The 18,574-nt window shown below is 58.8% G+C and overlaps 7 protein-coding genes across 7 annotated transcripts; 3 read left to right on the plus strand and 4 right to left on the minus strand.

Annotated features, from left to right (window-relative positions):
* Nucleotides 1–225: 225 nt before the first annotated feature.
* ACA1_060420 (DHHC zinc finger domain containing protein) lies at nt 226–2,080 on the minus strand (the record flags this gene model as incomplete). The annotated part of the gene is made up of 6 exons (XM_004339280.1): nt 226–264; nt 381–511; nt 826–851; nt 988–1,207; nt 1,305–1,449; nt 1,646–2,080. The coding sequence occupies 6 exons, from the start codon at nt 2,078–2,080 to the stop codon at nt 226–228; spliced, it is 996 nt and encodes a 331-aa protein (XP_004339328.1).
* Nucleotides 2,081–6,483: 4,403 nt separating this feature from the next.
* ACA1_060430 (uncharacterized protein) lies at nt 6,484–7,020 on the plus strand (the record flags this gene model as incomplete). Its single annotated transcript, XM_004339281.1, has 2 exons — nt 6,484–6,654; nt 6,691–7,020. 2 exons carry the CDS (start codon nt 6,484–6,486, stop codon nt 7,018–7,020), a joined length of 501 nt encoding a protein of 166 aa, XP_004339329.1.
* A 456-nt stretch (nt 7,021–7,476) lies between these two features.
* ACA1_060440 (glutathione Stransferase, putative) lies at nt 7,477–9,197 on the minus strand (the record flags this gene model as incomplete). The annotated part of the gene is made up of 6 exons (XM_004339282.1): nt 7,477–7,512; nt 7,795–7,951; nt 8,110–8,229; nt 8,458–8,599; nt 8,709–8,761; nt 8,884–9,197. The coding sequence occupies 6 exons, from the start codon at nt 9,195–9,197 to the stop codon at nt 7,477–7,479; spliced, it is 822 nt and encodes a 273-aa protein (XP_004339330.1).
* Nucleotides 9,198–9,411: 214 nt separating this feature from the next.
* Nucleotides 9,412–13,272, plus strand: ACA1_060450 (phosphotransferase enzyme domain containing protein; the record flags this gene model as incomplete). Its single annotated transcript, XM_004339283.1, has 14 exons — nt 9,412–9,579; nt 9,731–10,075; nt 10,284–10,403; nt 10,508–10,609; nt 10,740–10,806; nt 10,895–10,984; nt 11,049–11,268; nt 11,381–11,455; nt 11,545–11,930; nt 12,024–12,126; nt 12,215–12,309; nt 12,474–12,508; nt 12,620–12,701; nt 12,875–13,272. The coding sequence occupies 14 exons, from the start codon at nt 9,412–9,414 to the stop codon at nt 13,270–13,272; spliced, it is 2,286 nt and encodes a 761-aa protein (XP_004339331.1).
* Nucleotides 13,273–13,581: 309 nt separating this feature from the next.
* On the plus strand, nt 13,582–14,800 carry ACA1_060460 (uncharacterized protein; the record flags this gene model as incomplete). Its single annotated transcript, XM_004339284.1, has 2 exons — nt 13,582–14,204; nt 14,362–14,800. 2 exons carry the CDS (start codon nt 13,582–13,584, stop codon nt 14,798–14,800), a joined length of 1,062 nt encoding a protein of 353 aa, XP_004339332.1.
* Nucleotides 14,801–14,922: 122 nt separating this feature from the next.
* Nucleotides 14,923–16,837, minus strand: ACA1_060470 (WD domain, G-beta repeat-containing protein; the record flags this gene model as incomplete). The annotated part of the gene is made up of 5 exons (XM_004339285.1): nt 14,923–15,342; nt 15,480–15,614; nt 15,779–15,922; nt 16,018–16,238; nt 16,366–16,837. The coding sequence occupies 5 exons, from the start codon at nt 16,835–16,837 to the stop codon at nt 14,923–14,925; spliced, it is 1,392 nt and encodes a 463-aa protein (XP_004339333.1).
* Nucleotides 16,838–17,105: 268 nt separating this feature from the next.
* ACA1_060480 (uncharacterized protein) lies at nt 17,106–18,518 on the minus strand (the record flags this gene model as incomplete). The annotated part of the gene is made up of 5 exons (XM_004339286.1): nt 17,106–17,283; nt 17,386–17,482; nt 17,569–17,647; nt 17,771–18,229; nt 18,285–18,518. 5 exons carry the CDS (start codon nt 18,516–18,518, stop codon nt 17,106–17,108), a joined length of 1,047 nt encoding a protein of 348 aa, XP_004339334.1.
* Nucleotides 18,519–18,574: the final 56 nt, after the last annotated feature.

An 18,574-nucleotide genomic window follows, 5' to 3' on the forward strand; every position in this document is an offset into this window, starting at 1 on the left:
TCCCACCGCCGCCGAGAAGGATCATGACGGTAAGGGGAAAAAAAGGAGGAGGTGTGCGCAGCACAGGATCGTCACAGCGGCCCGCTTGGCTTCATCCATCATCCATCATCCATCATCCATCATCATCCATTGTCGTCCCAATTGACACGTCCGTGGTGTGGGGCCGAGCGGGAGGTGGGCAGCGCAAACATACCACCAGAAGGCGTCGTGGGCCATGTCGGCCCACTAGTCGACCGTAGGCAGTAAGGCAAGGTACACGGGCGCCCAAGTCCGTGTGCGGTGGGGTGGTGGTGGTGGGGGCGGTGAGCACATGGCCAGTCTGCGGGCTCGGGAGTAGGCCGGATTGCGCCCATGGCATAGGGGGGTTGGGGTGCGCGCACCTGTCGCCAGAAGTGGAGGCCGCCGAGGAGAAATAGACAGCTGGCGCTCACGCCCAGAAGGGATGCAGTGCAGAGGAAGATGAAGAACAGCTTGAAGTTGTTGTTGCCCACGCAATTATTCACCCACGGACCTAAGCGTTTGGAACGCGTACAACACACCCAATAAACAACACACAACACCATACATGCAACACACAACACCATACATGCTAGGGTGGTGAGGATGTGGTTCGGGTTGTTTGTTGGTGGCGTGGCGTGGCGTGGCGTGGCGTGGCGTGGCGTGGCGTGGCGTGGCGTGGCGTGGCGTGGCGTGGCGTGGCGTGGCGTGGCGTGGCGTGGCGTGGCGTGGCGTGGCGTGGCGTGGCGTGGCGTGGCGTGGCGTGGCGTGGCGTGGCGTGGCGTGGCGTGGCGTGGCGTGGCGTGGCGTGGCGTGGCGTGGGCGTACAGTGGTGGTCCATTTTGAGGACACATCTGGCGCGCAGACAGAATCATCCACCCCGTGGCCACCGCCCAGGGTCAGATATTTGGGCCAAACCACACAAGCGCACGCACAACACGTGGGTCGTCGTCGTGGTTAATGCAGATGACCGCGCGCGGGGGTGCGTACCGGTCGCACACGCGACAGTGCCGGGCGCGCGGAGGTCGCAGGCTGTTGCACTTGAGACAGTAGTCTTTCCACCGACGGTCGTCCTCGTCATCACTGCCATGAGCGGCATCATCGTCATCATCACCGTCCTCGTCATCTTCATGAGCATCATCACCACTGGCCCCGTGGGCATCACGGCAGCCAAGGTGATGCTGATGGGCTCCTTGGACGCGGGCAAGGGCTGGAACGTGAGTGGCGGTGTTGGTGTGTGGTGTGTGGTGTGTGGAGTGCGTCAGCGCGAGAGAGATGCATCGGCGGCGGCGGCGGCGGCGGCGTACCGTCGTCCCCGTGCAATGACGGGGTAGGCGTGGCCTGCAGCACCACCACCTCGACTCCGCCCGGTTCGGGGAACTGTTCCTCCTCCCCCGCCGTGGCCGCCATCATCTGCTGCTGCTGCGTCCTCAGCCCCACCACGGGCGGCACCTACAGCCCCAAAAAGGGAGCAAATAAGCCAAAGAAGGATGCTGAAGGAGGAGGAGGAGAAGACGTCTAGCGCCAGCCAGCCAGCCAGCCAGCCAGCCAGCCAGCCAGCCAGCCAGCCAGCCAGCCAGCCAGCCAGCCAGCCAGCCAGCCCACGCAGCCTTTTGGCTGCCAGAGCGATCAAAGAGTGGTGCGGTACCCAGGAGGTGGGCACGAGGCCGGGCGAGGAGCGTAGGAGGAGGATGTGTAGAGCGAGGGTGAGGGCGAGAAGGCCCGTGAAACCGGCGAACGCGGCCCCCAGCACGACGGGCGGCGGCACCCACCAAGAGGCGGCGAGGAGGGGCGCGAGAACGGTGCGCAGGAGGGCGAAGTAGCAGAGGCCTATCCAGGCGTAGAGGGCCGTGACGGCAAGCCGGCCCACATGGGGCGTCGAGCGGAGGGCGTGGAGGCGGGCGAAGCGCTGCCGCCGCTGGTCGTACCAGTGGGCCAGCTCCGGGGTGCGGCGGAAGAGTGGCGGGATCGACGCATCCCCATGCACCCGTTCGCACTCCTCTCGATTCGCCCCCGCACCACACCGCCCGCCGTGCCCGTGTGTGTGCCGCTGCCGCGCTCCTCCCGCCAGGTGCTGCAGCATCACGTTGCTTGCCTCTTTTATTCCTTTTATTTTTATTGCTGGCCCAATTAACTTTCTTTTCTCTTTAAGAAGAAAAACACAAAAGAAAATAAATAGTGCAAGCTTGTGGAAGGGCGGAAGGAGATGATGGCACGTGGGCAGGAGGGGGTCAGTGTTGGAGGGTCACAGAAACTTGTGTCTAGACTTCAAACCACAATAAAAGGGGGGAAAATGCCTTGGTCAGCCAGACAAGTGAGGAGTAGGTGATGTTAGTGTGTGAAGGTGTTTGCAGCAGACAGAAAGAGCTGCAGACATTTTGGTAGTTATTTGTCTCCAGTGAGGGGGAAGGAAACAGAAGAGGTGACAGGCATTGGGAAGACAGGCTAGATGTGTTCAGACTTTAGTAGACAAGCTAGATGGAATTAGGAGAAGGGGAAAGAAGGGCCTCAATGCCTAGCTGCTCACAAAGGGAAGGAAGTTAGTTGATGCAGACAAGGCATGCAAGACACAGAAGACAACATCACAGGGCTCAACACCTTCAACCTGTGTCACACAGCCTGTCAAACACATACTCTGATACCATCCTGTGGTACCCTCTCCCACCCTCCTGTCCAAAAGAAGTTAGTAAAACTATGTCTAGCAATGTCAGACTGTCAAACCTTAGATGCACTGTTTTGCTTTCTGCTTTCACAAGTTTCTCTGGAACCATTGGCAGTGGTGTACACACAGTCTTGGGCAAAGTTGGTGACTTGGCTAGCATGGCCTCTATCTCCACAAGAACCTGTGCCTTATCCACCATCCACACCACCCCAGGCAATCAGCCATACATACATTGAAGAAGTGACTCTGGCAGCACTTGTGCCATTGATGTAGTTGGTTCACTTTTATTAGTTCATGACAGCTGGGTTGAGCAAGCATGTCCACAGGACAGGCTCCACTTTCCACATCAGGTCTTCCTCCTGCAGATGTTCAACCTGCACACAAGCACACACACATTATCATTGTGTTATTCTCCCACTAGTGGCTGCATGACAGGAACAAACAAACACCACACCTTCAATGTGGACACTTTCTCCTTGCTCCTCAAGCCAGTGGTTTTGACTTTGGGTAGTTGCTTTCCACCCAGGTGCAATAACAACACATCTACATGGACATTGCTGGGCCTCAGTGAGTGAGGTGATGTAGGGGGGGTAGGGGAGTCCATGGCTGTGGGTGTAGGGAAGGACAAGAAACATTTTTGTGCCCATCATGATGCAGTTAGTAGCACTGGTGACCAGTCCCACACTTTTAAACTGGGGTGCAGGTCCTTCCTCAGACAGACTGAAGAAAGGTGCCTAGTTGACTAGGAGAGAATAGAAGGGTCAGAGTTGATGAGATGGGTGAGAGGGCATGAGCCAAATCAAGGGACTGTCATGACATACACTGGGGTGTGAACACTTGCAGAGCAGAACTTGGTCTGCACTGTGGAGAAGAGTTGATCAATGTCTTCATGGGTGTGGCCTACAATCAAGAAGCTGAATATGATCTCCTTGAACACATTAAGAGCTGTGAAAGCTGAGGAAAGTAAAGACGCAAGTGTTCTTGTTGTCAGCATAGCAATTATCAGCTTGAAAATAAAGGGTGGGGTGTAAGAGGCCTTAGGCCATGCAAACTGAGGGTGATGGAAGAGGTGCTTCCCTGTGGCATGATCAATGAGACCACCCAAGCACATCATGTACAACTCTTGGGAAGGGGATGATGGCAAGGCAGGGGGATGGGATTTGATGAGACTCATGTAGTCACTTGGGCATGACTTAGCCAGCTGTGTCTGATGCTTGTAAGCCAGCCTCTTGGATGCAGCAAGGTTGAGGTGGGCTGCCCTGTGTGCATGATAGGCCTGCGCCTCTGCTGTTGACTTGGCACACAGGCTGGGCGTGCTTTTGGGGGGTGTGTTGGGATGAGGGCATGGTCATGGAGAGGAAGGGGGTCATGAGGTCACTGGGAAGGATGTTGGGCTGCATGGCAGTTGAGATGTGGTCTTGTTGATGGTGGGAGAGAGACAATGGGTGGCTGGACTTTATACCACACCCTTGCATTGAGAAACACAAGGTCATCCACTAACAACAAAGCACAAAAGGGACCAACCAAGTGTTGGGTAGATGCAATTTTCAGGGATTGGCCATATGTATGCACTCCAAGGCACCCATTGAACAATGATAATACAATTGTTCTGAATATGTGTGCTGATTCTTGCATCCTTGTGCCAACAACTGGTCTTACACTCCAACACATCAGCAGGAGGAGGAGCTGGAGGAGGAGAGTCAGGTTTCCAGGAGCAAGGGATGGAAGCACAGTGCTCTTGAGAAGGAGCAGGAGCAGGAGGAGGAGGGAGAAGACATGAGGAGGAGGAAGTTGGGGCGAAGGGTAAGGAATGTGTTGATGTGCATCCAGTCAAGAAGGTCCACATCACCAAGAGACAACCAGTTGCTCTTCCTGAGGCAACACTTAGCGTTGTGGAGAAGGCCAGCTACTTCCTTGACCTTACCTTTGCTGAACTTGGTATAAACTTGGTTCTTGCTTTATTCATACATTTTTTTGTACACCCTATCTGATGTGCATTGGATGGGCAATTTGGATCATTTTTTTATTGTACACTCTGTGTCAGTATTAGTGGAAATGTTCCAAGTTCTCTGTGTGCATGATGCACATCCAATGCATGTTGGATAAGAATTTATAATTTTAATTCACATTACATATCTTTCATCTGCATTGCCTCAACATTAAGTACATACATAATGGGCATCTGACATGTGTTGGATTGTTGGTATGTCCATTTTTAAGTTACAATTTGTTATGGTTTTTATGTTTTTTGGGATTTTTAGACAGATTGTATGTGTGTGGTTACAATCTGATGTGTGTTGGATTGCCATTGCACTACTTATCTTCACTCCAGCATCTTCTTTTGTCCCTTTTGTCTGTACATGCTTATCTGTACATGCTTATCATCTGATGCATGTTGGATGGTCTTCTTGTGCATTTTCAAGGATATTGTGTCCTTGAGTGCAGAGACACTCATACCTCAGGTCATCCCTCACTGGCATAGCCTTCAGCTGCAGCCTGACCTGGCCAGTCTGCACCTTTGTAGCACTGCTTGTTTGGATACTAGCAGCCCCAAGGTGTCAGGAGCTGATGTGCTGCCTGCTGAACTGCACCAATGGTGGATTGAGGACAGCAAGGGCTTAATCAACCTTGCCAATGCAACCATGTTTGGTATGCCCAAGTAATTTATGTTCTGATTCTGCATCAACCATTGAATTTTATGTCCTTGTATCTGCACATCCTGCTCATCTGATGTGTGTTGGATGGTCTTTTTGTGCATTTATTGCAATACTGACATGTCTCCTCCAATTCTGTTTTATGCAGCTCATCATCAGCCTGTTGACATACACAGGTTGAAGCACCTCTTCCAGAGCATGAAGGAATCAGGAATCTTCCACAGCCACGCTTCTTCATTTGCTATCTCAACAAAGATGAGCATGTTGACCCAAACAACACCAATGAATTTGATAAGTTGTAGTTTTGGCTGCTTTCAACATCTTGCTTACACCAACTTCCCTTGGTATCACAGAGGCTGTTGACTGCAACCATTGACTTATTGTTTGGCGCATATGCACAATAAGGAATGGAGTGAGTCCACATTGGTGCTGAACTTCACTTCTACACTACAAGCAGTACACCCTTCCAGCCTGGGCTACAGCATCTGGCACACCAAACTTTGCTCTCAATGCTGCCTATGTGGTACACCACTACAACCTGATCTTCCTCTTCTTGTGTGAGAAATCTGCTTGTCTTGACAATCCAACATGTGTCAGATGCTCTTTCCTGCTTTTTTTGATGTTGTGTTAACAACAAAATTGCTTGTCAATTTGCAGAAGGAAGGTCAAGCAGTCACCCCCAATGCCCTCAAGAAGGCCTACACAATCTTCAATGATCTCAGCAACCATGCAGAGGCAATAAGGTCCACCCCTCCCTTCTCCTCCTCCTCCATCACCACTATTCCATGGAGCCTTCCTTTTACTCTCCTAACCTCCTCTCCCATAGCTTCATCCAGGCTGAGAATATGGAACTACCACCGCAAGCTCAAAAAGCAACCAGTACAACATTCTCTTTTTTGTGCATGCACCTGATCCAATGTATGTTAGATCACATAGTTATTTTTTATTTTCTATTTTATTCTATTTCTTATTTTATATTCATCACATTTCCACTTTCCTGTTCCTGTGCATCCTGCCAATCCCATGCACATCAGATCAGGTATTTCTTTATTATTATTAATTTTATTACACTTGTTTTTTCATGTTTCTTTTGTTGTGTGTCTGCTTTCCTGTTCACATGGACAATCCAATGCACATCAGATTGGTGTACTGATTTTTTCTCTTCTCCTGATGCAGGTCTCAATCTACATGCATGATCTTGGCATCAACCAGAACAACTACCTTGATGCAGCATATTCATCACCAGCAACCCTCAACTTGGACCACCTGGCACCTCCTCACATCAGCAGCTTCTTCATCATTCTCTTCTGCCACACCAACTGCCCCTTCAACACCATCTGGGTTCCAAACCCTCCTCCTGGCAGAGAGACAGCTCAGATTGGTGCTCCTTACTGCTACCTCTCCCACATTCCTCTACCACCTGCCAACAAGGACAACATCAGAGCTTCTAACCTTGCTCTCATGGCCAAGAACAAGGTGCTTCTGCATCCCTGCTTCTACAGCTTCCTCCTCACCAGCATTGACTTCCCAGCCACCACTGAGGACTACATCCACACAGTCTATGACACCCAACCCACCTACAACATGCTGCTTCCCATCAGCATCATCATGAACTTCTGGTACCTCCTGCCATTCACCAACAAGGCCTCCAACTTCAAGTACCCACCCAAGGACTACATGACCTGGGCCATGCACTTCCTTGCTTGATGACAACACCCTCCAGAGCACAACCAATGCCTTCAACACCCTCAGCCATCCCCTCCTTACTCCCTATATTCCTCCCCCTAGTCTCACCTCCACTCACCTAATGCCCACTTCCAGTTGCAAGTCTTTCACTTGGTGAGCCTCTTTCTGAGTACTTTTCTTCCTGCCAAATTAACCTCTTTCCTCACCCCTCTTCAGTCTAACTCCTACAACACCTCAGTATTCCCCAACATCACATTTCACAAGACCACCCAGATTTGCCCAAAAACACAGCTCTTGATTTGTACATTTCTAACTCAACCCTCTCTCTTTGTGCAGGATCTGCCCATAAAAAGCTGAAAAAATGCCACTTTCACAGTTCTATTAACACTTTCTTTCCTTCTCTATCACATTCACAACTACCATCCACAGTCTCCAGCGTTAATACAACACCAACAGTCGGCGCGTGGCTCCTCACCTTCAGAAGGTGGGTCCGTTGTGGGTGTAGGGCGTGCGCTGGGGGCTGTGCAGGTAGGCGGCGATGCGCGGGAGCGCAGCCATCCTCGCGTGGAAGGCCTTGAGGAGCGGTGCGTATGCGTGCGCCCACTCCTCGGGGCACTGGGAGGCGATCCCGTCGAGCGCGTGGAAGATGCACACGTCCACGTACGTCACCTCCTGCAGTTCCCTCCGCGTTTGGTACCCCCACCCCCACCGTACGTCGTCGCCGTCGTCGCCGTCGTCGCCGGGTGAGAATTCAGGAGACGGAGTGGGACAGCAGGCGATGCGGGGAGCGCGTACGGTGCCCAGGAAGGTGCCCTGTCCGTCGTTGTTGCGCTGGAGGGCGGCCTCGAAGTAGGCCAGCCACTTGGGCAGCCTCTTGGCCTTGAAGGCCCCGATGAAGGGCTCCGTGGCCTCCTTCTGAGCCTCATACCCGGCGCTCGGATCGATGGCGTGCCTGCAGCCTCGCGCGTGCGAGTGTGAGAAAGTTCACGCACGCAGGCAGGAGCCCCTCTACATGGCGTCGTGCGCTCAGGCCACGAGGGGGAAGGACCCAACAACACCGATGACGATGATGATGGCGACGACGACGACGAATAGGGGTGCCAGGTGTACCAGGCGTGGTGCCCCTCGGCCACCAGATCGACCACGCCAGCCATCAGCACGTCGGCCTGGTACCTATCCCTGGCCTCCTTGGGGTAGAGCGCGCCGCCAGCCAGCTTCTTGGCCAGGTACCTGCCCGCCGAATGACACGGATGCCATACCCGTCATCACTTACACGCATATACCCCGGGGGCGGCCCCCCCCCGATAGCAAAGCAACGGATGGGATGAACGGATGGGATGGGAAGGACCAACACACAACCCCCCCCCCACACGCACACACATAGCCGCACACACAGCCGCACACACGCATACACGCATACAAGCACGTGAGAGATAGAGAGAGGCGGAGGTGCGGCACCTCACGATGACGGGCGTCTGAGAGAGGAAGAAGTCGCCGTGCGAGATGGCGGGGAAGGCAAAGAAGGGCTTCTTGAGCTGCACGGTGTAGGCCTCAAGGTCCTCGGGGTGCTTGCTCGCGAACACGTCCTCGTAGGGCGTATCTGGCACGGACGTGCGACCACGTGGGGTCAGCCGGAGGATGCTGGGGCGTAGCAGCAGCCACGCGAAGCTCTCGGGCGCAGAGGGGTACACGCGAGAGGGGTGCATTACCGGTGAAGACCCACAGCAGGCGCATGAACTCCCCGCGTCCGGCCGTGCCGGGCCTGTACGCCAACCAATCCGCCAGCCACCACGCGTTGGGAGGGGATCAAACCCTCCAATGTACAAGAGTGCTGCTGCTGCTGCTGCTGCTGCTGCAAGACCTGGTGGTGAGGGAGCGACGCACCAGTAGTAGAGGCGCCAGATGGGCGGAGCTGCGGGATCGTCGCGGGCCACCAGGTGCTCCACAAACGAGGGCAGCGCGTTGCTGGCGTCGTGGGGAGATCGGACCGGCGGCGGCAGGGACCCGTCGGGCGAGGTCGCCCTCTTCTTCTTCCTCTCCTTCTCCTCGAGGAGGTGCTGGAGGGTGGCCACGGGGCTCCCGCGGTGGCCCCACACGAGGGCCGTGGCGGCGGCACCGAGGGCAGCTCCCGCCGCGACCAGGCCCAGGAGCTGCGGAGCGCTCCACTCCAGCATCGGGACGGTGCCTCGCGATCCCATCTGTTCTGTTTGCGGGTAGTAGTGGTGGTTGAGGTGTGTGGTCGGTTGGGTGTCGCACTCCAGGGCTTCTTGTTGGCCCCCATTACGAAACCTGGTGGCCCTTTGGGCTGCCCACCGGCGCGATTCCGACGAAAAGAGAGAGCTCCATTTTTCAATGGGTTCCGGGCAATAACCGTCCGCCCTGTGTTTGGAGCCTTGGGCACTTGGAGTGGTGATGTTGGCAGCGAGGAGCTCCACCGACGGAGGGCAAGTATTGGGGGACCTGTTGCGGGCGGCCTACTTTGGCGACAATGCGGAGGAGGCCGTGGTGGTGGCGGAGGTAGGCAGCGGGGGCGGCACCAATAACCTCACCCGCCTCGTCTCCGTTGGTGCCCGCCGCTACGTGCGTTACCCCCCCTCTCTTTCCTCCCCTCTACGTTTCCTCTTGCGCAAAAGTAGTCGCGCGCATCGACCTGACGCACCATATGCTTGATTGCCGGCTCCATGGTTGCCCCGGTTGGGTGTGTGTGCGTGTATGGTGGCACGGCACGCAGGTCGCGCGGGTCTATGGCGGGCACACGTCGAAGGAGGTCATGCTGTTCGAGCACGAGGTTCTGGGCCTGCTGCAGCGCGCAGTGGCAACCTCGCCCCGTCATGAAGATGATGATGGTGATACGTCGGGCAGCAGCGGCAGCGCGTGCAAGGAGCAGCAGCGTCGGCAGCTCTCCTTCCGGGTGCCATGTCTTGTGCCCACGCGGGGCGGCTCCGACGTCGGTTGCACGCACATCGACGTCGACGTGCTGCGAGCGGGAGGATGCGGTGGTAGTAGGGTACCCCGCTACGCCGCCTTGTTCGAGTTCATCGAGGGCGCCCACCCTTCCTTTGCCGACCTGTTACAGGTGCGAACTACTCCTCCGCTAGCCGCCACGACACACCTGCACACGAGCGACGCACCGTCTCTGGCTGGCTGGCTGGCTGGCTGGCTGGCTGGCTGGCTGGCTGGCTGGCTGGCTATGGGGGATCGCCATCGTGGGGCCGGCCCATCGCGGCGGCAGCTTACAGGGGGGCCGGAGGTGGATGATAGCTGATGGAGGGGCGCCGCGGTAGATGAGGGACGTGGGACGGAGCATCGGAGAGTTGGTCACCCTGCTGCAGGACCTGCGGCCGCAGCGGCCGCCGATCTTCCCGCGCTACGACGACCTCTACCACTGCCACCTCTCGCTCCAGGTCCGCCCTCTCTCTCTCTCTCTCTCTCTTCTGCGCAACACATGAAAAGAGCCAACAACGCGGGTTTGCCATCATCATCACATCTACACACGACGCATCGCCAGGGAGACAGGGAAAAGGTGGTGCGCTTCATCAGGCAGCTGCCGCAGCGAGAGGAGGCCGCGCAGGTCATGACGCTCCTGGAACATCTCGAGGCCGATCTTCCGGTGCGGTGGAATCCCCCTTCATACCGCGTGGTGGACATATGGTGCAGTTGGTTGATTTGTATGTCCGCATCCGGCGGGTACTGCTGCTTGCTGCTTCTCACGCGCGTTCGGCGGTTGCACTGTTGCCCAGGCGTACGCAGCACTCCCACAGCAGCTGGTGCACGGGGACATCACGCTCGGCAACGTCCTCTGCGTTGGTACTTCTTCTTCATCTTCTTCTTCTTCTTCCTGCCTCTTCTTCTTCGTACATATTGTTCTACTTCTCCTTCTAATGCGCGCCGGCAGGGAGCAAGGTGACGGCCATCTTGGATTTCGAGTTCGTGACGAGGGACGCGCGTATGATCGACATGGCGGTCATGCTGGCCCGCCTCATCGGTTCGCATATCTATTATGCCCACCCTCACGGCTCTGGTTTGTGTTGTCCCTCTTCCTGAAGCAGGCCTGTCCGCTGACGTACGGAGGGCGGCCGCAGCCGAGGAGGACGACCAGCACTGGGAACGGATCGAGGCGTTTGTGGGCGGCTACGGATCGGTGGCCCACCTGACCCCAGAGGAGATCGCGCTCCTGCCCCTGTGCCTGCGGCTGCGCCGCATGATCACCTTCCTCCACCGCATGGCCCAACACTGGGACGGCCAGGCCTCTCTCGATGACGGTAGCACGTTCTCCCTATTTTTATGTGGGAAAAATAGCACTCTCGCTGCTCTTCTGTGCCTGTTGCTCACTTGGCGAGTTCTCTCATCTACTCTTCCTGGTCTTCATGGTGCACTGCAGTGTGTGGGCGTATGCGGCTGTGCCTGGACATGGAGCGGTGGATCGTCCACCACGCCCACCGCCTCTCCCATCTCTGTGCCCAGCACCTCCGGCAGCCGAAAAAATAAAAGAAAATAAAAATTGCTTTCTTCATCTATTTTCTTGCACTTTATTATTCTTAGCAGACGACGGCAGATGGAGGTCAGGGCAGTGGTGGAAACGGAAGGGGACGCGGCGGCGGCGGCGGCGGCGGCGGCAGTGGTGGTCGTGGTGGACCTGCGGGAGAGGCGGTTCTACGACCGCAAGTTGATGGCGCGCTTCTACGACGAGCTCATGTTACCCGCCTTCGGCCAGTTCGAGGATGAGCTCGAGTCCTTCGACTCCTGGGTGGAGCAGCTCGAGGACCCCCGCCACGACGACGTCGGCCCCAACGTCGCCCTCCACGTCCTCCTGGTGCTGCGCCTCCCCGCCGACACCGCCCTGGTGGTCCACCACGACCGCCAGCAGCAGCAGCAACAGCAGCACGGCCCTCCTTCAACTCCGGCGGCAGCCTGGCGCGAGGTTGCTTCTGGTGTGCCACCACCTGGCCCTCTGTGTTGTGTTTTGTTTTATTATTATTATTATTATTTTCATTTTTTTCTAATCCTCCACAAATGGGCGGCAGCCGCGGTGGAGGGTCCGTGGTGGGGAGACGACGTAGGGGCGGTGGAGATCGTGGGCGGCACCGCGTGCGAGTACTTCCCGGCCAGCAACTGCGGCCTCCTCACGTGCGTGCAAAACACTCCGCCCGTATGTGTGTCGTTCCATCACCCGAACGCCGTATATGTGGCGGCGGCGGCGGCGGCGGCGGCGCAGGTACACGGCGACGCATCCGGGCTGGCAGCGGCAGGGAATCGCAGCCCTAATGACCCGGCACGTGCTCACGGCCCTCCGTGGCGATGCTCTCGCCGGTACGTGAAGCACCTTCTTGATCTTGCTATTGTTCTTGTTCTTGTTCTTCTTGTACTTCTTGTTCTTCTTGCCCGCTGTTCGATGGCTGGCGCGTGGCGCGTGGGTGGGTGGGTGCCGCTGCTAACGCGCGAGGTGGGGCGTATCCGCGGGCGGTGGAGAGCAGCGGGCAAGAAGAGCGGCTGCGAGGCGGTGTTCCTGGTACGTACCCACCAGCCACCACCATTGTAGACAAAAAGTGTCCCTCGGCGAGAGAACTACACACCCACGCCCACACTTCTGGCCCGTGCGTGCGTGCGTGCGTGCGCTCAGGAAACGAACAATCCAGACCACGTGTCGAGCGAGGCCGATGTCATGGACCCGCTCCTTCGCCACCGGGTCCTGCAGCGACTGGGTATTGCCCCTCCTCCCCTTCACTGGTGGGGTGGCACCAGGAGGAGTAGGAGTAGGCAGCCTCCCTCACACGACGTGCGTGCGTGCGTGCGTGCGCTCGTGGTGGTGGCTGGTGGTGGTGGCTGCTGGTGGTGGCTGGTATCGGGTGGTGTGTTCGCATGGGGGTGGGGGCAGGTTGGTGGATACTGGACTTTGCGTACGTGCAGCCGGCCCTTTCCGAGCAGCAACAGAACTGCCGCACCCTTAAGATGGCCGTCCATTCGTCCTTCTTGCGCACCGCCGACGTCGATGACCACCAGCACCACCACCACCAGCACCACCACCAGCACCACCAGCACCACCAGCACCACCACGACAACGGCGATGACGGCAGCGAGCAGGCGGCGAGCAAGAGGAAGGGGCGTGTGGAGAGCCGGGTGGTGTTGGGGTTCCTGCGGGAGTTCTTCGCGTGCCTCAAGGGGGAGGCTGCCCTCACCAGCGACCCGGACTTCCTGGCCATGCACGCCAACCTCTCCGCACGTCCCTTCGTGCCCACCACGCTCCCCTTACCCGCACCACCACACCGATGCTGATGATCACATCACGGCGATGGCGAGGATGACGTTAGTCTGCCCACCAAGGTCGGGATCGATTCTTCCTTTGAAAGTCGTGAGCACCGCCGCGGAATGAGCCAACGAGTTGTCTTGGCTCCGGTCCACTGGGGTCGTTCCGCCAGCGGACCAAGCGGAGCAGCCACGGGCCATTAATTTAAACTGTCCGGACAGTATAAATTGATCCGGCGGAATATAATATCGCAGATGCCGTGGCGAGCAGCAACCACAACCACAAGCTGCCCTAAAGCAAAGCACACCACCACCAAGGACCCCCACCCCTAACGAAGAATGCAATCATCGAGGCATCATCAGCTGCTGCCCGTCCTCCTTCCCTCGTGCGGCGGCCTCGACGCCGCCAGAGCACACAAGCGGGCGCGAACCTGCGCCGACGAGGTGGTGGCCTTCTCCCTCCTGGACGTAGAGGAGCCCTTCCTGCCTGGTGTCCCTCCTTTCCCGACGCCCCACTACAACAACCACAACAACAACAACCACTACAACCGCTACAACCACTACTCCTACACTGAGCACGGGGACGGCGGCGGCTGCTGTCTACCACAGCCTGAGGACCACGTGGACTTGGACCAGGAGTGGAACGAGATCCTGCAGCAGCTCACTGACCTGTCCCCTCTCTTGCCACCGTGGTTGCAACCCAGTGCCACCGCCACCGCCACCACCGCCACCGTTCCCTCCTCACCCACCTCCACCACCGCCACGACAAGTCCCTCAGCTTCCGCGGGCTCCCCCTGGAACACGGCGACCACCACCACCTCCCTTCCCTCCACGCCCATCACCACCGCCGCCTCCACGACGACGACGACGGCCGGCGGCTCGTCGATCGAGATCGACCTCTGCCACAAGCCGCGTGGTTCTGGCGGGGTGTGGTTCCCGCTTGAACAGGACCAGCCCCTCAGGTACGGCTCATCATCACCCTCTTCTGTCTGCGGCTTTGGGTTGGTGGCAGTTGTCCTCCTCCTACTCCTCCTCCTACTACTCCCCAGCACTGAGGGGTGCTGAGCTGACCACAACACATTCTCTCGTTCTCGTTTTTGCATCGCGCCAACCCCCAAGGGTGACCAAGGGGATGGGCAAGCGTTTGCGGGTGGCAGTCCACTCCCGGCGGCCCTTCGCGTGGGAGGAGCTCACCCTCACGCTGGTCGACCTCACCACGGGGCGCACGTGTCCCGAGATGCTCTCCTTCCCACACAAGAGCACCCTCAAGGAGGAGCCCGACGGGAGCACGCGCGCCGAGGTGGAGGTAAAGATCGAACGCCTCTGCAGCCGCCTCTACATCCGCGTGGCCATCGCTGCGGCCCCGAGCGGCGGCGGCGGCGGCGGGTGGACATGGGAGGGTCGGTCAGGCTCCTTCCTCACCCACAACAACGGCAACATCGGGCGCAAGCGGAAGATCCCGCCCGCCAAGGGCGAAGCCCAGCAACAACAACAACAACGACGACCAGGCCACGCCGACGAGGAAGAAGAGGCCGACAGCAACAACCGCCGAGCCTGAACAAAATGGCCACCCTAATAAACCAAATAGAAGACACGGGTTGGCTGTATTAGCAAGGCTTGCCCTAGTCTGTTGGTTACAGACATCGTCCGTGGGCGGGGTGGGGGGTTGCCCACACCCACTCACACGCCCATGACGTGCAGCACGTTGCCGGCCGCCACGCAGAGCCGGGCGTCGTCGAGCCGCACGGCGTGTACGGCGTGTGCAAACTGGAGCTCGCCCATCCGGGTCCACGTCCACCCGCCACCTTCTTCGACGGCCTCCGTGTAGTCCAGACAGGCCTGGAGAACTGCTTCCTCTTCTTCTCCTTCTGGTGTTGGCTGCCGCGTGGTGCTCCTGTGGTGGTGTGGGTCCGTGAGGCCGCTGCTGGCGGTGGCGGTGGCGGTGACCCGCTCCCACAAGCCGACGCGGTTGTCGTGTCCGGCGGTGGCCATGCGCTTGCCGTCCACGGACAGATGTACGTCCATCACATGCGCTCTGTGGGCCTGCACCCGCCCCAGCAGACGCCCTCCCGCCCAGTCCCACGACTTGATGGCACCCGCCTGGTCGCGCACCCCACGACCACCACGACCACCAGCACCACCACCAGCAGCAAAGTGATGCATGAGTTTGGTGGGCTACACCCGATGTCGGGGGGGTGAAGCGGGATAAAAGGAGAGGGAGGGGGGTGTTGAAGTACCCCATCGCCGGTGCAGAGTATGGGGCCTTGCGCGTAGAGGCAACTCACGCGGCCGACGTCGTACCACGGCGTCACTGGAGGCACCCGGCGCACGTCGCGCAGGACGGCCACCCGCTGACCCTGCACGTTCATCAACTGTCACACACACACACACACACACACACACACACACACACACACACACACACACACACACACGAGTCGAGACCGGACAAGAGCGATACTGAGCGCGAGTGGGGTAAAACAAAGCCGCACAGCAACAACAGCAAGAAAGCAAGAGCTGGGTCGCGGAAGAGTACGGTGGTGGTGTAAAGGCTGAGGGACACAGCAAAGACTGTGTCGGATACGAACTGCACATCCTCCACCATCTCCTTCGGAAGCTCTTCATCGGGCACGACGGGCACCAGCATCCCGTCGTCGGCCGCGTCCAAGTCGCATATGCGCTACACGCACACGCACACGCACACGCACACGCACACGCACATCAGTTAGTCTTGTGGTGAGGGAGCTGCCGCGAGAGGTCGATGGCATGACATACGATGTGGTCGCATCCGTAGATGGCGACGAGCAGGCGGCCCCGCATGGCCACGCACACGTCGTAGCAGCCGTAGATTTCGGATTCCACCCGCGGTACGGTACGCGACGGCGCCCTTGTTGCGACGAGAGAGGGGCACTCTGCCGAGGAGGAGGACGGCAGCAGGTCGTACAGGAGGATCTCCCCGTCGCAGACCACCGCGACCACGTCGCCCTCTATACGAACTGTGCAGGGCAATATGCGCATGGGCGATGTTGTGAGCCGTGCACTCACCAACACACACACACACACACACACGACACACGCGATAGAAAAATGGTGCAGCAGCTAGATCCTTCGCGGGAGGCGTACGGGGCTGAGCACCGGGACCGGAGGCCAGGAGGCACTCGAGCTGGAGCGCGGGGAGCGCGTACACGTGAACCACACGAGCAAAGCGCGCGCACAGGCGGCGGTCCGACAGTGCGATCGAGTAGAGCTCGCCATCGCCATCGCCGTCGCCGTCGCCGTCGCCGTCGCCATCGCCATCGCCATCGCCATCGCCATCGCCGCCGGCGTCACCTTCAGGGTGTCCTTGGCCAAGGTGGCGTGGCTTGGCCGTCAAGCCCGACAGCGAGGAGAGGAGACGCGAAGCAACACCTGCGTAGTCGAATCGCCGCCAGCGGCGGTGCACCAGCAGTCGCGCCTGGCAGTGGCGGGCGAGGGAGGTGACCATCCGCCCCTGGTCTCCTCCGTCCGGCAGGAGGAGGCACAGGTCGGAAGCGAGGGCACGCCACAGCGACGCATCCAAGTGCAGCCCATACAACCTCCACGAAGTCTGATCCATCCTCACGCCCCCCCCCTCAACATTGAATCCTCCGTCCAGGATTAAGAGAGTAGTACTCACCGAGGCTAGGGCAACGAAGCTGCTCAGGGATGCGCGGCGTGTACAGTGAAAGATGGACACCAGCAGCTCATCCGGGAGGTCCGTCAGCAGGCACGAAGGCACCTCATCTCCCATGCTGTTTCATCTGGTGCTGCCCAAGCGAACGGCTGACGGCTTATTTATAAATAAATAAATAAATAAAAATAAAATAAATAAATAAAAAATTTTATTAATCCACTGCCACGAAGTGGACGTTGGCGGGGAAGCGGGCGTGGAGGGCGCGCAGGACGGCCATGATGGCGAGCAGCTTGCACCGGCCGTTCTTCTCTCCCGGCTGCAGGTGGGCCTCCATGTCGGGCCACGTCACCGCGTAGATGTGCACCGGTGGTGCAACCGCCTCTCCGCCCCTGCCAGACCCGCGCATCAGAGACAGCTGTCTTGCACGCACGCACGCACGCACGCACACACGACCGAAGGTGGGGAGGGATGAGAGGGGGGGGCAGGTGTACTGCTGCTTGGCGAGGTGCTCGATGAGGAGCTGCGTGTAGGTCACCTCCTGGAGGGTGATGGTGCCAGCCGTGGGGACCACCATCAGCACGAGCTCCCCTGCGCAGCCGAGCGAGAGATTAGATCGCGCAGACAGCCAGACAGACAGACCAAGTCCAATGCGAGAAGAGAGGAGGGGAGCGTACGGGCGCCGAGAAGGGCCGGCAGGAGGCTCAGGTAGCCGGCCGACGCGGCCATGGGATACAGCCCCTCCGGAGGCAGGAACTGCCCGCTGATCGGCAACCGCTTCTTACTCGTCGTCGTGGTCGCTGTGATGTTTGTTGTGTGGTCTTCCGCGGCGGGATCTTCTGTTGTTCCCTTCGTGCCGGAGGCGGCGGTGGGGTCCACCGTCCGCTGCCGCTTTTTGCTGGCGTCCTTCTCCTCCTCTTCCTCCTCCTCCTGAGCAACCTCGCGGCGCAGCGAGGCCAGGAACTCGCGATAGGCCGGCGGCACGGCCACGGCCGCGGTCTCAAAGCCGCCGAACGTAGGGCGCCCACCCACCTGGGCCAGCGAGGCGTGGTAGGCCACCACCACCTCCTCGAAGGCCGGCACCTTACCCGCGTAGTCGTCCCTCTGCACCGCCCCGATCAACAGACCCGAGCGAGCATCGGCGGCAGACGACGACGAGGTGGCGACGTGACCCTGGTGGTGGGGGTGGTGGTGGTGGTGGTGCAGGCGGAGGAGGGTGCGCGCGATGTCGGCCACGTTGCCGCCGCGGGTCTGGAAGCGGAAGCACGGGTCGCCGCCGCCCCAGATGGCCGTCACCCCGCGCCGCAGCACCACCTCCCGGTGCAGGACCCCGGCCACCTTGTCGACCAGGTGCGCGGGCACCGGGGGAGTGCCCGGAGCACCCAATCAGAACTCCGAACACGTCGGCGTCCAGGGCCACACCGCTGGCGCCGCCTTGCAGCCGCTCCGCAACGGCGCGGTAGTCCTCGAACCGCGCCACCTCGAGCACCAGCCGGGTCCGCTTCTTGCTGGCGCTGCTGCCACGAGCGCCCGTGCTGGTGACCTTGGTGCCTCGCGGAGGGGCCTCCGATCTTCCACCTCGTCCGCCTCGGCCTCTGCTGCTTCGGCCTTTTGTTGGCCTGTCCATTTCTTCTTCGCGTTGTGTTGGTGCAGCACCATTTTTCTCCTTTTTAAAAAGGAGAA

This window comes from Acanthamoeba castellanii (assembly GCF_000313135.1).
Source record: "Acanthamoeba castellanii str. Neff unplaced genomic scaffold scf7180000084599, whole genome shotgun sequence".
Lineage (NCBI taxonomy): Eukaryota > Discosea > Longamoebia > Acanthamoebidae > Acanthamoeba > Acanthamoeba castellanii.